Raw genomic sequence first — 18,966 nt, 5'->3', positions numbered from 1 at the left:
AAATGCATGAGTCAGCGCAGGTACTATGTCAGCAGCAGTATTTCAGCTTCTTCACTACATCCTGTAAGTCTCGAGCAGGCAAACAAGTGGTTGAAAGCTTGAGCAATTATACACTTCAATGACATGATGACACACAGCAAGCCTCATTTGTGGGCTCCTACATGAGGTACTCAAGGCCTATTCTGCTCCGATATCCCTGGAGGGAGGAAGAAAGGACAAGCCCCATATCCCTGGAGGGAGGAAGAAAGGATAATTCCATATCCCTGGAGGGAGGAAGAAAGGACAGCCCCATATCCCTGGAGGGAGGAAGCAAGGACAGCCCCATATCCCTGGAGGGAGGAAGAAAGGACAGCCCAAAATCCCTGGAGGGAGGAAGCAAGGACAGCCCCATATCGCTGGAGGGAGGAAGGAAGGAAAGCCGCATATCCCTGGAGGGAGGAAGAAAGGACAGCCCCATATACCTGGAGGGAGGAAGAAAGGACAACCCCCATATCCCTGGAGGGAGGAAGAAAGGACAGCCCCATACCCCTGGAGGGAGGAAGAAAGGACAGTCCCATATACCTGGAGGGAGGAAGAAAGAACCCCCATATCGCTAGAGGGAGAAAGAAAGGACAGCCCCATATCCCTGGAGGGAGGAAGAAGGGACAACCCCCATATCCCTGGAGGGAGGAAGAAAGGACAACCCCCATATCCCTGGAGGGAGGAAGCAAGGACAGCCCCATATCGCTGGAGGGAGGAAGGAAGGACAGCCCCATATCCCTGGAGGGAGGAAGAAAAGACAAGCCCCATATCCCTGGAGGGAGGAAGAAAGGACAGCCCCATATCCCTGGAGGGAGGAAGAAAGCACAAACACTGTTATCCCCACAGGGAGGAAGAAGAAAGAACAAACAACAGGTGTAAATAGGACAGGCAATCCATTTATTTAGTCGATATGAGGAGACACAACATTTGTCTAGCAGGTGAAATGCTAGGAATGGCATTGTAGTCTAGTCGTATACAGCTGGAGCTCCATGCCAAGAAATAAAGCATCTGAAACGCTGTAAGGTAGAAATCTGGAATAAATCAACTCTGTAATATAAAGAAACCTCTTGATAGCACTCCCCCCCTCCCCTGCACTAGGTGTGCACACCCCTCCCTCGCAGACACTGTGTGGACCACACAACATACATCCCCAGTCATGAAGATCTGGGATAGACTAACATAACAACTTTAACATTCACAGACATATGTAGAAATTATTCCCATTTCAGCTTGACTTATGTACTGTCGAGATTATTGACAAATGATACACAGCTAACTTAACATTAAACTTACCAACCGATGCATATACTCTTAATACATTAAATACTTAGTGTAATTCCATCAAAAGAAAATACTGAGCTCTTACTGAGTGACATATTTGAGTCCATGCAGTGAGAATATTTAAAAAAAGTAACAAAGACATACATGATCAAATTATACAATTTTTTTTGCCTCGTTTACAAATCTGACCTTATAAATAGAAAATTCAGAAACAAATCAATCAGAATGAGTTTTTTCATAAACCGCTGCCAGTAAAGATCGTTTTGGGAAAAAAAAAATCCAAGGGATTATAACATGACTGAAACTGATTTTGTTCCTGATGTTCTTATATCATATTACCAATCCAAATCAAAATGTAAGATAATTACAACATCCTGTACAATGGATTATATTTTTTCTAATTTCAGACGTCCCAAATACATTTTTTAAAATGAAACTCTGTAACTCCAAAATGTCATAAATGTCTTCAGTTACCTATAACATAAAACCTGGATTACACAGATAAATGTAATAAACATCAAACTCATTTTTTAACCAAAAATGAATGAAATGAATTTGATTGTGTAAATAGTTGTATGTTAAATATATCCCAGGTCTGCATGCACTTCTTCGGTCAGTCTGCATAAGATATAACAATATGATGCATATAAGACACTAAAACACTACATTGTCCCTCTGAACCAGGAGCACAGAAGGCTGGATCCATATTGGTGGTGGTCCTCGCCACATTGTTCCACAGAGATTCACAATGTTCATATATACAAGGAAGAGTGCACTGAATTGGATCTGTGGTGCCACTATGGTTAGAAGGAAAGGATAAAAAGAAAGAAAGAAAAGACTTTCTGAACAAAATGCCACAATAGGTTCTCACATCACAATTTCATGAAATAAGGACATTTATATACAAGTATATATTATGTTGTTATATTCATATTTGATAAACAATGATTTTGAAGGTATATGATAATAATTTTGAAAAGTTTATGTAAATTTAATAACTGTGATGACAGTTTTGGTGAACACAGTCTTTCATTGTATGTTGAAGGTGTCATACAGATTATATGCAAGTATTCATGAAGACGTCATGGGCACAAATAGTTCATGATCATGTTCCACTTGTCAATCATCCGTTCATCATCTGTCAATCATCAAAGTGGTCTATTCTTTAGCCATGCCATTCTATAGTTACCTAGCTGACAAGATTACATTAGAAAATAAATTATGCAAATGGTTTTAGTAAAATAGTGATATGAAAAAACCCATAAATAAAACAGATTTTTAGTAATAACTTTCATTATGCATGTTTGTTTTTTTAAATGTTGCATGGTTATAATATCTCCCCCAGCCTTAGAAATTCATTTTTGTAGAGACTAGCCTAGAGGATGAGTTGAAGCCTTTATACACCAGTTCTCTGAGTTTGTTGTAGCCGAGATAGAAATGTTTACAACATCTAAATTTCCTGTCAGTTTTATTCCCTTCGATATGAAGCTAAACTGAAACATTGAGAACTGGTTCAGAATTACAGCCCTCAAATGCTACTAGTCAGTGAGGACTACCATCACTGGATTCTAACTTGACCTCAGCACAATTTAGTAGTCTCGGGCTAGCCGAACAGCATGAATTTCAAAGACTCCTCCCAGTGTCAGCTTAAGCTGTATAATCCCAACGCCAGTTTCCATCACATACCACATCAACACAGGGCTGTGTGAAAAGTATTCATCACTTCACAAACTTAATGCTTCTTGCCTTTTCCCTTACTGTTCATTGAAAGAAATTTCATATCCTACCAAAACATTTTTCAGAAATAGGCATATTTTTATTCATGTATTGAAATGATGAAAATGTAATTTGATGATATGTGCTATTTTTTCCTTTGCCAAAATACTGAAAAAAAAGCTGAATTTGTTTGATTTTTGGCAGACAATGCCTCTATTAAACTGCCCATTGTGTGAACCCCCTTCAGCCCTACAGTCATGCATGCCCATGTGCACTGTGATCATTCCAAGGTCCATCATTCACGGGTGTACATTGCAACCCGAGCCAGTACTGCAGTGTTGGATCAATCTGTATCTGCCCGACCCACATGAATCAATATCATGTATATTTCATGTCAGTCATCTCCAACTACAGCTGACCTGAATGCAATATGTCCTCAGCCCAGCTCCACTATGAGATCCGACAACAATCTGGCGTAAACGTCCATCTGTTACTCTTGTACGAAACAAACACAAACACACAGCTGTTTCTGTCACGATCATAATATTGCTGTAAGCACTGTCGTCAATAAGGTGCTGGCAATATATCAGTCCTGGTCATAAATCCATATCCAACTTCATATTTCAAATTATCACATGAAATTGATGGAAATATACATTATATTAAGCCAAACAAATTATCTGAAACAAATTAAAATCCAAAAACTTCAAAATCTCTAAAGGGACCAGGGTGTTGCATTTCATAATATACTGAACTTCAAAAGAAACATCACTTCATGAAAATAATTCATGAAAGTTTCCCATTGAAATATCAATGCATTTTTTGGAGGTATCCCATTTTTTACGTAAGTCAGTATCACAAGTCTTGGCATGGCGCTGGTATCGATGCAAGAATGTTCGATGCACGTATTGGGGTGTCGATTATCAGAAAAGGCACAAGGAAACACAAGTGAATTTTGATTATCATGATACCCATTATATCCATCTTTGTGTCACTTCTCATCTGTTGACATGAAATGTGGATACAAACTAACGCAAAAAATTAGAAACCTCCTTGGGTAACTTTAATGAAGTTTTTTCATGAAGTAATGTTCCTTTTGCGGTTCAGTATATATCTAGTTTCTGTCCATGACTTTGTCCATGATATAATTGCAGTTTTAAGCAGCATCAGATCGCAACATGTCAGCTGTTGAGGACAGTAACCATGACAACGTGTGTACATGGCATCCTCCTCCTTCCAGCTTATTCAGCTCCCTACTACAGCAGCAGTAGATCTTTGCCAAACGTTTCCTTCCTTCATCATAACCTTCACCTTACTGCAGCCGCAGCATCACACTCTTCATCATTTCTTCATCTCTACCTCATCCTAAATGTCATTCTCTCCAGTCGGAAGAGCTTCAATTCGTTACTAAATTCCACTTAAGTATCAAGTTACTACCCATCAGACCAGATTCTGCCATCACTCGTGGCAGTGGTTAGGTGGTGTCGACAGGTGAGACCTGATTACCACTGCCAATGCAGAAAATGTCCTATCCAGTACCTCAGGTAACCATAGCAACATACAGTAACAGAGACCTATACTGCTGTGTCGATGAACATGTGAAATCAACATCCCTTGAACCACAGCACTATGTGGTATTCCGGTGCATTTCAGAAAAAAACAATTTCTCATTTGGTAGTAAATCATAGTTTCTGCTTTTATTTTATACATATTTTTTTATTATTGTTTTTCTGTTTTCATTTTCAGTGTAAAAATTTATACCTAAAACAAATTTACATGACATCTTCACAGCACTATCCTCCTGTCAGCCTGTCAGCCTGTCACTGATGTTGTCAATGTCATCTTGTCATTCACCTACATCATGGTCAGTTACATGTGTCAATCATATCTGTCAATCATGTCAATCTGGATCACATCTCTGCCAAGATGGAGTCGAATGCTGCATAGCGAGGGGTCGAGCCGAGATGGGAGATATTGTGTTCAAGGTCATCAACAGCTGATGGCATGACAGAGCATGTCTATACATCAGAAATCAACACTTCCTTGTACACACAGACAGGCATATATCAGGAAACTGACACTCATAACCACTAACCCACTTCCATGAACGAACAAACAAAAAGCGCATCCCAATCCCAACATAGTGTAAATACTTCTGAACCAGAAAAATTCAAAATGTCACAAGGAAATCAAATACTCCAAAAAAGAAAACACTTAAGAATTCATTGAATCTTTGATGATTTTTCTTAATGAATTTACAATCTTCTTTGATTAATGTGTATTGAACATCGAGAAAGAAACAGAAAAATTGCATGTGGATGATTTCAGAAATTCATCAAATTTTGAAATATACGACATCAGATTTGGGAGATTTAGAAATGTCATTAGAGCAAAGACCAAAATGAGATTACACACAAGAACAACACCTCATACTGAGCAAACCTTGCTGTCTTACTTCCCACAAATCAAATATACCACTCAAAAAAAGTAAAAGGACACCTGATTCTTTCATGCCATGACAGATAAACTACAGTAACAGGAAATAATTGGGAGTTCCTTAACTTCTTTTGAGTAGTATATAATTTTCTAGAGGTTTCCATTTCCTTAAAGATCCATTCTAAAATCAAATGTTATTTAAAAAATACATCAACAAGTGCTGCTGGGCACCTGACGAGAAGCAAAATATACACGCCATTATGAACTTGATCTGTATATAGAGCAACTAAAACCGACTTCTTGGTTATGTATGTAAAAGTAGACTTGGCAGTGAGGACTGGGAGCTACAAATAAACATCTGTAACGTAACACAACCAGTCATTGAACAAGTAGAGATGATCAATAACATAAATCAATTGATTATGACTCACTCAAGCCTTGGCTATATTGACAAGACAATGTACAGAGTACAGAGAGTTTGAATCTATGTTTTACATTTGACAATACTTAAAGGTACAGAGTTAGAAGTGTTTGCATTTTTTAAGCTTTATTTGAAATGTAGTGAGTGAGTGAGTGAGTGAGTGAGTGAGTGAGTGATTATGGTTTTACGCCGCTTTTAGCAATCTTCCAATATCACGGCGTGGGACACCAGAAATGGGCTTCACACATTGTACCTATGTCGGGAATCGAACCCAGGTCTTCGGCGTGACGAGTGAATGCTTTAACCACTAGGCTATCCGACCACCCTATTTGAAATGGAGAAAAGAGTCACCAAATATCACTACTCTGAGCTAAGGCAATGATTGAGGAATGCTTTGAGCATTAAATTGAACATATTTGGCAGTCACTAAAATACCTGTAACTGAGTGTGACGTACTCTCTGTCAGAAATTGCAATAAACAGTCTAAGAAAAAATGCATTTCTGATCTTGCACCTTTGAGAGATTAAGGTGGACCAGTGATTATTTCTCTGGTTGGTTGTGGAATGGAAGAATGCTTGAGCGATTAAGGGTGAAAAATTTAACAAAAAATCAACAAGTTAACAATCATAACATGCTTTGAGTGAAACTTTAACATAATAAGAAATTTTACAATAAAAATTAGTCATGTGATTATGCAGTTGAATATCATGTACAGAGGCAGAATTATTTGTGATAAATTTCAAGGTTGTTCAACATAAATTGACAACCTGTGTCAAGTTTGAAAAATATTCAAGAGTCGAAACTGTTAAAGGTGTATCACGCAATTACCCCTGTCTCTGCTTGGAGACTGGGCAAAACTGCCAAACATTTCTTACAACATAACTTTGAGCGAATTAACACATATGAGAGAAATTCTGAATGCGTGCACATGAAGCACATCAATCTGATGGTATTTTAAGTAGAGGAGTTTGACAAGCCAGTTCTCCATAGTAACACAGATCAACCCTGATCGTCACAAGTACCATACACATAATTAAAAAACACCAAGGCTAAATGTGAACACAGGTTGAGTAACTTACCACACCTGCCTGTGTCTAATCACAACCTCATGGGGGGCTTGGAAATATTTGGTCTTTGAAAACTGCATAATTATACAAACAAATTAGGCATTATTGAATCTCCATTGAAAGTGTGGGTATTTTTATGAAGTAATTGAACTACCTATATGATTTATGCCCATACCAAAGACAAAATAACAGAAAAACGCTTAAAATTTGAAGCACTACCACTTCTATAAGCTACAGTACGTACATCGCATCAATACCATAGGCAACATGTTAACAGTTGGTAAAATCTCTGATTGAAAACAATCATAAGATCTTATTCAGTTTTGTCAAGTAAATTCGTGTAATTGTAAAGTAACAAAATATTACTGTATGCACCTTGGGATATGTTATAAATGAAAATAACAAACTTAGCATAGGGAAAAGACAAATACCATAAACAATAATAAACAATAATAAACACTCATAAACACTATTCAGTTGGAGATTATTCTCCATGATTATTCACATCATAAAATTGTGAGTCATAAATATCCAAATGTCAGTATGATTCATAAAACATGCATACCCCTTCACGTTAATTTTGTATCTTTGAACTGGGAAATACTTACGCTTGTAGCAAAGCTAAATTAAGATATTTTTGATTAAGCAAACAAGCAACAATGTTGTCCCTGAACAGAAATATTTGATTTTGTTAAAATAAACAAACTATTTTGAGAATTCAACCTCACAATAATGTAATATACTCTACAAAACATAGGTAAATATAAACAAAATTGCACAAAATATAAACTGAACAAAAAATTGTAATATGCTTTACTTAATTCCATAACAAATGTGTCACTGAAATGTCATAAAGCGCTGTAGATAGACACCTTTTGAAATGAGTCACAAGTGAAACACTACTGTCACATGACATGACCGAGTGGCATTGCTACTCCTCATTAATTGGGAATAACAATATATATTATCTAGACTGAAATCAATATTGAGTTGCTTGTAATCAATCCTCAATAATATCACAAGCTCTTTGATGCAATCGTTCAGAAGTCCAATTTTCCTTGTTCATTTCAACTTGAATTCAGAATATATTACGACAAACACATTGTTCATATTCAACAGGAAATCACATTTGCTTTGTAAATTTCAAACTTGATACAGAATACTGACCACAATGTGTCACACATGTCTTGTATTCTTCAATTGAATGCAACGGTTGATTCAATAACACCTTAGGCTTCAAATAAATAAAAGAATTGGTTTTCAGGCAATGGCTTTAAATAATGCGGGCGGGTGGGCGATGGTGTTTTTTTTGTTTTTTTCAAGCAAGTATAAAAACCAAAGTTCGTTTACAATAATTTCAGTAAAATCATGTTGTTCTTAAGTATTGTAGAATTTCACTGCCAGGGTCGCGTGTTCGAGATGCGAAATATTAAAACATATTATTTATTTTTTTTGAAATTGGAAATAAAAACGAAACATACGGCTGACTTAATGATGATACATGCGGAGCCTGAGAACCAAGACTATTATTTTTTTAGCCTTATATGAGTTAAGTGTGAGGCAAGGAAATACACGAGACTACTTGTCTCTCCGACATGTGAAACTATTCTACATGTATCTCTAGCAGTGCCAACACTTCAAAGCATAATTAAACTCAACACAACTCATATCAAAATACAACTCTAGTAATGAAGAATGGTTACGGAGATCGACATTCCTGTAAGTGTTCAACAATCTTACTCAGGGGTTTGTTCCCTACTTCCATCACAGTCGTGTGTCATACATTGGTACGAGTTGGTTAAAGTGCTGATACTAAGTAACTTGTCAATATGACACATGTTTGAATCCTGCTGTTAAAAGAAATACTTGGTATTTACCAAATTTAACTACTGCTAGTGCAAAGTTTACCCAAACAAAACTGGCAAATCAGTTCTACCTTAGATTAATACATGAACGTCTTAAAATAGGATATGATTATGACATTTCAAATAAATCAATCTGTTATAATACAAACAGCTGATCTGATTTCCTCAATCCCCCTACAAAAGCATGCATGTGGTTGACTCACATTTGGTCGATTACAGTTGTGAATAACGATATATGTGACTAATTGAGACAAGTGACTGGTCCAGAGTGAAAACCATCTTTAAAACAGGATAAACATCTCAAATCACTTCAAACTACACAATAATAATTAAGATTCTCATGCACTGATTTCATGTCAAATATATGACACGGAGCGATAATGACAATGAAATCTACAAGGCATGCCTATGAATGTCACTGAAATAGAAAACAGGGACCAGCAATTATCATGCACAAGATATCAGTAATACAAGTCAACAAGCAAATTGATCATCATAGGATATTATTTATCTGTTGACAGATCTTGTAATCATAATACTGATGAAGTATATAACAAACCGACATGTAGGATGTTTTCAATATCCTTGAATGAACAGACTAAGAAGAAAGCAAGTTGTATATATTAAACTGCCTAGCCAAGATCCCTTATAAATATAAAACTGCCTAACTCAATCCCCATGGTAAATATAAAACTGCCTAACTCAATCCCCATGGTAAATATAAAACTGCCTAACTCAATCCCCATGGTAAATATAAAACTGCCTAACTCAATCCCCATGGTAAATATTTAACTGCCTAGCTCAATCCCAATGGTAAATATAAAATTGCCAAACTCAATCCCAATGATAAAAATATAACTGGCCAAATCAGTAAGTCAGTAAATATGAAAGTGCCTCACTCTGCAACATATGGTCAACTGAGTAAATCAGTACTTTGTCAATAAAACACAAGTGATCGTCTCCCTCAGGCATGCAGCAGATGGGCCATGCAGAAGCAGCATCAGATGATCAGGTGACCAGGTGATCAGATGATCAGGTGACCAGGTGACCGGGTGACCAGATGATCAGGTGACCGGGTGACCAGATGATCAGGTGACCAGATGATCAGGCGACCAGATGATCAGATGACCTGGTGATCAGATGATCAGGTGACCGGGTGACCAGATGATCAGGTGACCGGGTGACCAGATGATCAGGTGACCGGATGATGACCAGATGATCAGGTGACCGGATGACCAGGTGATCAGGTGACCAGATGATCAGGTGACCAGGTGACCGGGTGACCAGATGATCAGGTGACCGGGTGACTAGATGATCAGGTGACCAGGTGATCTGGTGAACAGGTGAACAGGTGACCTGGTGACCAGATGATGACCAGATGATCAGGTGACCGGATGACCAGGTGATCAGGTGACCAAATGATCAGGTGACCAGATGATCAGGCGACCAGATGATCAGGTGACCAGATGACCAGGTGACCAGATGATCAGGTGATCAGGTGACCAGCTCCTGCTGCACCAACTGGGTTGTCCCAAACTGATGCTGAAGCCTTTTGTTTCCTATCAACTGGAATACTTATGGACCTTCCCAGGTAACCTTACAATCTTTCACACATAATAGAAATACTATTTAACCTCTGCACATAATCTCTTTTTCATTCCTCACTTTCTGAACCCAATGGGATTCAAAAGTCCATAGAGCTATTCTGTATAATGCAAATAGTCTACTTACACTCTTGACTTGAAAAAGGAGACATGATAATTATGAAGTTCCATATACAGCCTATAGGCCCAACAATGTAACATACAATGGGCTCTGCTTTTATCCTATGATGATGATAATTTTTCTGTCCCTTTTGTTTAACGTTATTGATTAGACTACTCTCGAACCATGTAGACTCCGATATCTGAACAATACTCCTTGTAACTTGGTGCAACTTTAATGATTACCTGCAAATTTTAATATTTGTGTGGTGTGATAAAATTGACATCCTATTTAATGATTAAATATACATCGGCTGTCCTACCTTTATTGCCGATCAATCACATGATACACTTATGTTATCGACAGCTAGTGTACAGCTTACCTTAATCAGTAGTAATGGAACATACATGATCTGATGTCGACATATATTTTGGCAAGATTTCTTGTGCATGTTATCACATATGTTACACATTTTGTTAAGAACGTTTTTTGTTACTTGGCTGAAATACATGGAAAACATATAAATCAAAAATACTTAAACCTTGAAATATCAAAGTCATATACTGACTAATTTGCATGTGACTTATATACTGTCTGTACAAGATAACTGTAAACCAAACATCTATCAAGTAGACTCAAGGATGTGCACCTATACACAGAAAGTAAATCAGTCAAAACACTAGAAAGGTTTTGCCACCAGTGAATACACAAAAGGTCATACTTAAACAGATTGAAATAATTGTACACTGTATGCAACTTATCAATGATAAACAATCCTACATAGTCCCTTTATCGTAGTATGACTCGTCACGCGATGGTATCCAATGAGCCACAGTTGACAACTGTTTTAGTGAAATCACAACTTGCCAGCATCAGGTCACACTCATTTCACATCTGCCAATCATCTTCCCAGAAGTGCCAGCCACTAGTGATTGGCGGCAAGAACAGCCACAATGGGAACCGTGGCATAGCATTCTCAATAGTCAAAACCCATGGCAGCCATCTTGTTTTTCTTTCCAATATGGTCGTTGAAGAGAGCTATATTTCTGTTTCTTGTGCTGGAGAGTTACACATTGACCACAAACTCGGGGTTGACGTATGAGAAGCCCTGGAACTCAGTCTGGTCCAGGTTCATGATAAACAACTTGTCTGTTGGCGTCAATTTAGGTGGTTCGGATGTAAATTCACGATCAAAGTTGCTGACATCTTTACGACTTTTCTGAAAATGAAACAGACATAATTTAGATCATCAGATTACAGAAATAAAGAAATATTCCATCTCCTGACAAACTGAAACCTATGTAAATTAACTTAATTGAGACCAGTTCTGTTCAAATTTTGGGCGTGGAATATCTTCAAAGCTATTGAAAGGAAAATATTGAAATACAATGTATCAGTGAATGAGTATGGTTTTACACCACTTTTAGCAATATTCCAGCAATATCATGGCAGGTGACACCAGAAATGGGCTTCACACATTGTACCCATGTCAGGAATTGAACCCGGGTCTTCGTCGTTACGAGCAAATGCTTTTAACCTCTGGCTACACCACCGCCCCCAATGTATCAGTTTCAAGATGTAGATGTCTATTCTAAACACATCAATATCAAAATAAATCACAGCCCTTCCATGAATTCTTAACAAGTACTTACCTGTTTTTAAAACTGGTGACAAAGACATTTGTTGAGTTACATATAGAGACTTATTTCCATGGAGAGGACACTTTCCTAAGTTTCACAAGGAATATTACTACCCAGCAACCTTTGAACCATGACATATCTATGACATACCAATCTGTTATCTCACAATCTTGTACGTGAACAAATACAGCGTTTAACCACCTATGATTTCTTACTAACCCATCTGGTGTTCTTGGGTTATGTTTTGAAGAGTGAGTGAGTGAGTGAGTGAGTGAGTGATAGAGTTTAACACTGCTTTGAACAGTATTCCAGTAATATGATGTCATGTCAGCTTAATGTGGGTTGGTTGGTTGGTTTGTTGATTTACGCCACACTCAGCAATATTCCAGCTATATGACGGCGGTCTGTAAATAATCAAGTCTGGATCAGACAATCCAGTGACTGACATCATGAACATCAAATCCACACAATTGGGATCAATGACATACATCAACCAAGTCAGCGAACCTGACCACCCGATCCCGTTAGTCGCCTTTTACGACAAGCATAGTCACCTTTTACGGCAAGCATGGGTTGCCGAAGACCTATTCTACACCGGACCTTCACGGGTCGCTTATGGGGGAGGAATGGAAGAAGTGATGCAGGTCTCAGAGATTTACCACTTTGGTGAAACCCACGAGTACCGGTACATTGTTTGTGCTCACAAACTTAGAAACATAACAAGAGACAAGAGACGACGAGAGCCACATTTAACACAGCATCCAGTCTTGTTTAAAACAAAATATACATATCTTCATACACAAACTGTATAATCATCAATTTCGTAGAGGTAAAACCACTAGGCTACCCGACCGCCCCAAACATTGAATAAAAGACTCCCTACTATACAGTAAGTTACTGAGGAACAATCCATTTGTTTCACTTACATTTCATAATTAGTATCAAAAGTATCAATGGTTGCTGCTTAGATACTTTTTTATCAATAGATCCTAGTTATAGCTTATTCAATTTAGTCAGGAACCAGATGTGTATTTTGGTCTGACAATATAGTATGTTCTTATTAAGGGCCTCCACTCTCTTAGATTAAACACAATGGCATGTATTGGCAATATACATGTAGTTCTCTCCATACAGTGAGTTTGATTTTACGCCGCTTTTAGCAATATTCCAGCAATATATTCCGGCGGGGGATGCCAGAAATGGGCTTCACACATTGTACCCATGTCGGGAATCGAACCCGGGTCTTCGGCATGACAAGCGAACGCTTTAACCACTGGGCTACCTGACCACCCCACACTATTGTGACCACAGAGAGGCCTGGGGATACAGGCTGTATAAACAGATGAACAGTATTTCAGAGATTTCATAGCATTACAGATATGGCAGGAGTGTATGGTTTCAGCATTATTCCAGGAATATTACCCCCATGGAACACAAAAATGAGCTTGACACATTATACCCATGTGGAGAATCAAACCTGGGTCTTCGGTATGATGGGCTAAAGCTTCAACCACTAGGCCACCCCCCACTGCTCATGATGTGGGAGAAAATCAGCCAGGTCAAAGACACATAGAACAGAGATGAAATCCATGAACACAGGCATGGTACTGACAAGTAGGGCTGGTACGGGTCCACATTGACTACCCGGGTACCCACCACCCTATTACCCAACCCTACCCGGGTACTCGCTGTAGATATTTAGAGATAGGTACAAACTGTCCAATTTGGAAAAGTTTGACCATAGCCCTGGCAAAATGTATTTAGATACACGTGTAAGATGATCCGCTCATGCATACACTGAAGTTTAATGCATGAAGTTTTATCTTTATTCAAGCATATAAAAGTCAGAAGGAATGGGTGCATTGTCAGAAAGAAATGGGATATCAGTGACTTATAGTGTAACCATAGAGTTTTAGATAATTTTTGTCATCGAACAATATATATCACGTGACTAACCACAGGTCCGGGTAGTCCTGTGGGTACCCAGGTCCTACTCATGAACCACCCGACCAGGGTACCCGAGTTACCCGTCCCAGCCCTACTGACAAACCCATGATAACTTGAGAACGGCAAATATACTACTCAAAAGAAATTTAAGAATGCATGATTCTTTCATATTACTATAGTAAATCTGCGTTCTCTAACTGCTTTCGAGTGGTATACAAGGAATCAGTTGTGTTCAGATGAACTGGATGACCAAAACGTACTTCCTCGTTCCACTGAAAATGCCCTTTCTGACGCAGAGATACCGTCATCTCATTCAATATGATTCAGTGAGTGCAACGGGACATTGAATCTATGAGGTACTATTGTAAGAACTTTCAAAACAATAAAAACAGATGTAACATAATTTGTAACAAAAATGGCTTCTTTAATGAACATAAATTTCATGTACAAAAAAGTTGTTTCATAAAAAAGGATTACAAGAAAACAATGAAAAGGAACATTAGACAAGCACACTGATGTGGAATCAACAAGAAGGCCTGGCTGGGTACCCTACCACCGAACACAATCACCTCTGGGTGGGTCGGTCATTGAGCAGTCTTCTGACATGCAGCTTCTATACCGTCTATGATGGGTGTGAATGAGTATGGCTTTACACCGCTTTTAGCAATATTCCAGCTATATCACGGCGGGGACACAAGATATAGGGCAATACATAGAACCCATGTGGGGAATTGAACCCGGGTTTTCGGCGTGACAAGCAAAGGCTTTAACCACTGGGCTACCCAACTGCCCAGTGCATAATGGCATCAGAGTGAGTGAGTATGGTTTTACGCCGCGTTTAGCAATATTCCAGCAATATCACGGCGGGGGATGCCAGAAATGGGCTTCACACATTGTACCTATGTCGGGAATCGAACCAGGGTTTTCGGCGTGACGAACGAACGCTTTAACCACTAGGCTACCCGACCGCCCCTAATGGCATCAGAGAGATGATTCTTGTATAAAACTATCATTAGTGTCATTCACAGCTTAACAATTGAAACCAAAGCAAACCAATATGTGCATGTTTTGCTCCCATGACCATTGCTGTACCAGAGGTTTGGTACCAGAGGATGGGTACGGAGGAAGGGTACCACTGGTTGGGTACCACAGGATGGGTACCCCGGCTTGAGACATATCGGCTTTCAAAGAACATACACTCTGTTACATAATCAGAAACACATATCACCAGTACTGCAAGGGTCATTAATACCGACATGTCTACATCCACCTTTCTCACAAAATACCCTGAAACCACTATTGCCACAATACTACCAAGCTAATCCTAATAGCACTGTATGACATCATCAACGGAATATTGCTGTACAGTTGATGGAAATATGTAAATGCGCACATATTTATCAATCTTATCACTGCACAGTAACATGTTTTAGATTTTTTAACAAACTAATGTTTTATCAATATGTTAAAAAGTTACAGACCATTAACTATACTAAAATGCAAACCTAAATACCTCTTCAGTCAACTCTGGAGCAGCAACTAACAAGTAACACCAACCCCTTGTTCAGACATTTAGACAGTTACAATACATAACAAAGAGTTCAGGAAAATCTAACATAAAAAAAAGTTAAACACCCTCATTACAGACCAGCGGACATCCTAGAGTGGGCTAGACCCAACAGCACCTTACATCCTAAAGTACAAGAAATGTCTGAGAGTACATCTGCCCATGGTCACCCAGGTCATGTCCAGTTCAACTTTTTCACCCTAAACTAAACTTTCCATAAGAAATGCTTACGCTACTGATAGGGCAGGATATGCTTGCCCATTTCGTGAATACCTGGTGTCATCACTCATTTTCAGTGACCCATTCATATAATTTTCGCTGCTATTTTGCCTTTTCACCCAATGGAGTCTGTTTCTACAGATAATCAAAGTTATTCTCTGGCGTTGACATTATATATTTACATATGTTCTCAGAAAGTCTAAGTTCATCTGCAAGGTTATGTTTAATTGCATGCAAGGTTGGTTGGTTGGTTGGTTTGTTGCATAACGCCACACTCCAATATTCCAGCTATATGACGGCGGTCTGTAATTAAATCGAGTCTGGACCAGACAATCCAGTAATTGATATCATGAGCATCAATCCATGTAATAGGGATACAATGACATTCATCAACCAAGTCAGCGAGCCTGGCCTCCCAATCCCGTTAGTCGCCTCTTACGACAAGCATAGTCGCCTCTTACGCAAGCATGGGTTGCTGAAGACCTATTCTACCCCGGATCTTTACGGGTCACAGACCAGTCAGACTGATTCAAAATTCACAGTTAAGCAATACAGTGGTTGCAGGGATATCAGTGAAATAAGGTGGCGATAGGAATACACTTAGGTAATATGTGATGTAATACTCACTAAATCATTCAGTTGGATGAAATACCTCATCTTATCTGCATTTATTGTGCATTGTTTGGATTTCCCAATAAGGGAATTCCGTATCAGGACTGGTGACATTATCCCATTCTATGCCAGAGGTTTATCACTAAATCAGATATCAACAGATCATGCAACAAACCTCTCTTTCAAACAAAGTCAAGATGTGGGCCCTTATCAACAGTGCTGCGATTGTTGTAAGTTTATGTTAAAGTATGGGAGTTACAATCATCTTAGCACTACGACTGTCGTAAGTTCATGTCAAAGTATGGGAGTTACAATCATCTTAGCACTACGACTGTCGTAAGTTCATGTCAAAGTATGGGAGTTACAATCATCTTAGCGCTATAACTGTTGTAAGTTCATGTCAAAGTTTGGGGGTTGCAATCATCTTAGCACTACAACTGTTGTAAATTCATGTTAAAACATGGGTGTTACAATCATCTTAGCGCTATGGGGCCCAAGGGTCAGTGGACATCACAAACCTCTCCATCATATCAACCATGGTCTGTGTAAGTACCGACATAATAAAAATCAAGATTTATTTGGTACATAAAACTAAGTCATGACATCAGGGACTCTAAGCTCAAAGTTCACGTTGGTAAAATTTTATCATGACAAGCGAACACTTTAACCACAAGGCTTCCCCCCGCCCCTGAGCATATTAAGTGAGCCACACCATAGTTTGAGAAACGAACTGATCTTGTTTGCTTAAAAGAGAGATTTCGGCAGGACATTCATATATATCGAACAAGACGAGTACCAACATATGAGCAACAAACAGATTTGTATGTAATCTGGGACAAACACACTGTGACATGGACAAATATCACATCCGCCCTCACAGAATAAATGTGGAGTTTAAGTCAGTGTCTGCCATTCATTAATTATGCAAGTTTCTTGTTATCAAATTTAATCATGATCACAAAGAATTATTTCAAAATTTACAAGTCTATCAATAGTTGGTCATTAAAATACCCAAGACAATTAAAACGAGAAACAGTTGAAAATTAATATGGATTAGCAGATAGATATATTGAGGCAATTACTAAACTTTTTAAATTTAATAAAATAATGACATTATGTACATTAGAGACGTTTGGGTCTATAGTTTCTCTATAATCAAGGTGGACACTAAGAAATATGCTGCCACTTGTGCAGAAATCGGAGATGGGAAATATAAGAATCAATATTTCACAAATGAGTAAGATCTGAGAAACAAAGTAGAACACTGATGTCGATTGGCCAGGATGTGTGGTTATAATAACATACTCCACACAAATGTGTCTTATACGAATACTCAACCAATAACATTTAAATAGTTTTGACACACTGGGTTGTAATATGGATCATAATCAGAGCAAAAATTGCATAGACTTGAACAAGTTACATATTTACATTTATAATAAACTTAGATTATGCAATATTGGAGATGTAAGTATATCTTAACACAAAACATTCACGCGTAATCTGTACTAACAAATATGTGATTATGCAAGGTACAAAAGTTCAGATTTTCTTTAATTTTCAGCAACTTGGAAACATGCAACCAAACAAGATATAACATTACACGCTCCAGTTAATCCAACGAACTCGTCATTAGCAAGTCACCAAGAGTACTTGGCAAAGAACGTCAGTAAAAGCATGGGGTAAGAGCAGGCTTCAAGCAGAGGACAGTAAGTGTGGGCAAACGTCTGCATGGTTTTAGACCCTGCAGGGGTAAGGAATATAGTGGCTGAACAAGCCATAGAAAATGTGATTGGTAATAAACCTGCCCTCAACCCTCCTGAACCAAGAGTGGTGTTAATATACGCCGATCTACACCTACATAACAACTTATCCCGTCTGGTATAGATTATCACAGCATGCCTATTGATTTGGCTGGCTATTGAAGCTCCAGCCCATATACTCAATGTTATACCAACATTGTTTAGCTCTGGCATGGTCATCGAGCATAACATACTGATAACACCACAACAAACTCAGTTCCTTCTTGACTTCCTCGAACTGGCTGAAAGGATGACATTGACGGAAGAAGATCGTAGTCATCAAGAACAGGGAGGAAACACACGGAGACACATAATCCATGTTTATAATAATAGTGTTTTACATGACTGTCACTTTCATGGTAATATATTAAAGGTACTTTTGTACTGAGTTCCCTAAAACAATCACATAAAAATGCATCTTGATGAACAGATACATCCTGTTTGATATATTTCTGTCTACAAAGGTTGTATTATGTACAATGCGTTTCCTTTCTCATTGAAACTTTGCATAGTATTTGAAATTGAGCACAAATGCTCATACAGAGACATTTCAATGACATGTCTTGTCATTTCCTCAGAAACAAACTTGTCATGTTAGTGTTACAAACATTGACAAGGCCAACGACACCTAATCATTGAAGCACCCATAAATGTGACAAGAACTTGAA

At 38.4% G+C, this 18,966-nt stretch overlaps 2 protein-coding genes across 3 annotated transcripts in view; one reads left to right on the top strand and one right to left on the bottom strand.

Moving 5' to 3' along the window:
- The first annotated feature begins 2 nt into the window (after nt 1-2).
- LOC125378091 (chromosome alignment-maintaining phosphoprotein 1-like) lies at nt 3-900 on the top strand. Its single transcript, XM_048392941.1, has 2 exons — nt 3-63; nt 203-900. Exons 1-2 carry the CDS (start codon nt 3-5, stop codon nt 898-900), a joined length of 759 nt encoding a protein of 252 aa, XP_048248898.1.
- Nucleotides 898-18,966, bottom strand: part of LOC124132567 (calcium-dependent protein kinase C-like) — a 158,949-nt gene continuing 140,880 nt past the window's right edge. For both annotated transcript variants that reach the window (XM_046496529.2, XM_046496530.2), the window contains one exon: nt 898-11,730. In XM_046496529.2, coding sequence (XP_046352485.1) covers nt 11,578-11,730 — 153 coding nt within the window. In that variant the 3' untranslated portion in view covers nt 898-11,577. The remainder of the gene's footprint in view (nt 11,731-18,966) is intronic.

This window comes from Haliotis rufescens, unplaced genomic scaffold, assembly GCF_023055435.1.
Source record: "Haliotis rufescens isolate VD_foot unplaced genomic scaffold, xgHalRufe1.0.p SCAF_11, whole genome shotgun sequence".
Taxonomy (NCBI): Eukaryota; Metazoa; Mollusca; class Gastropoda; order Lepetellida; family Haliotidae; genus Haliotis; species Haliotis rufescens.
The sequence above is the reverse complement of the archived record's forward strand: the minus strand, read 5'-3'. Positions and strand labels throughout refer to the sequence as shown.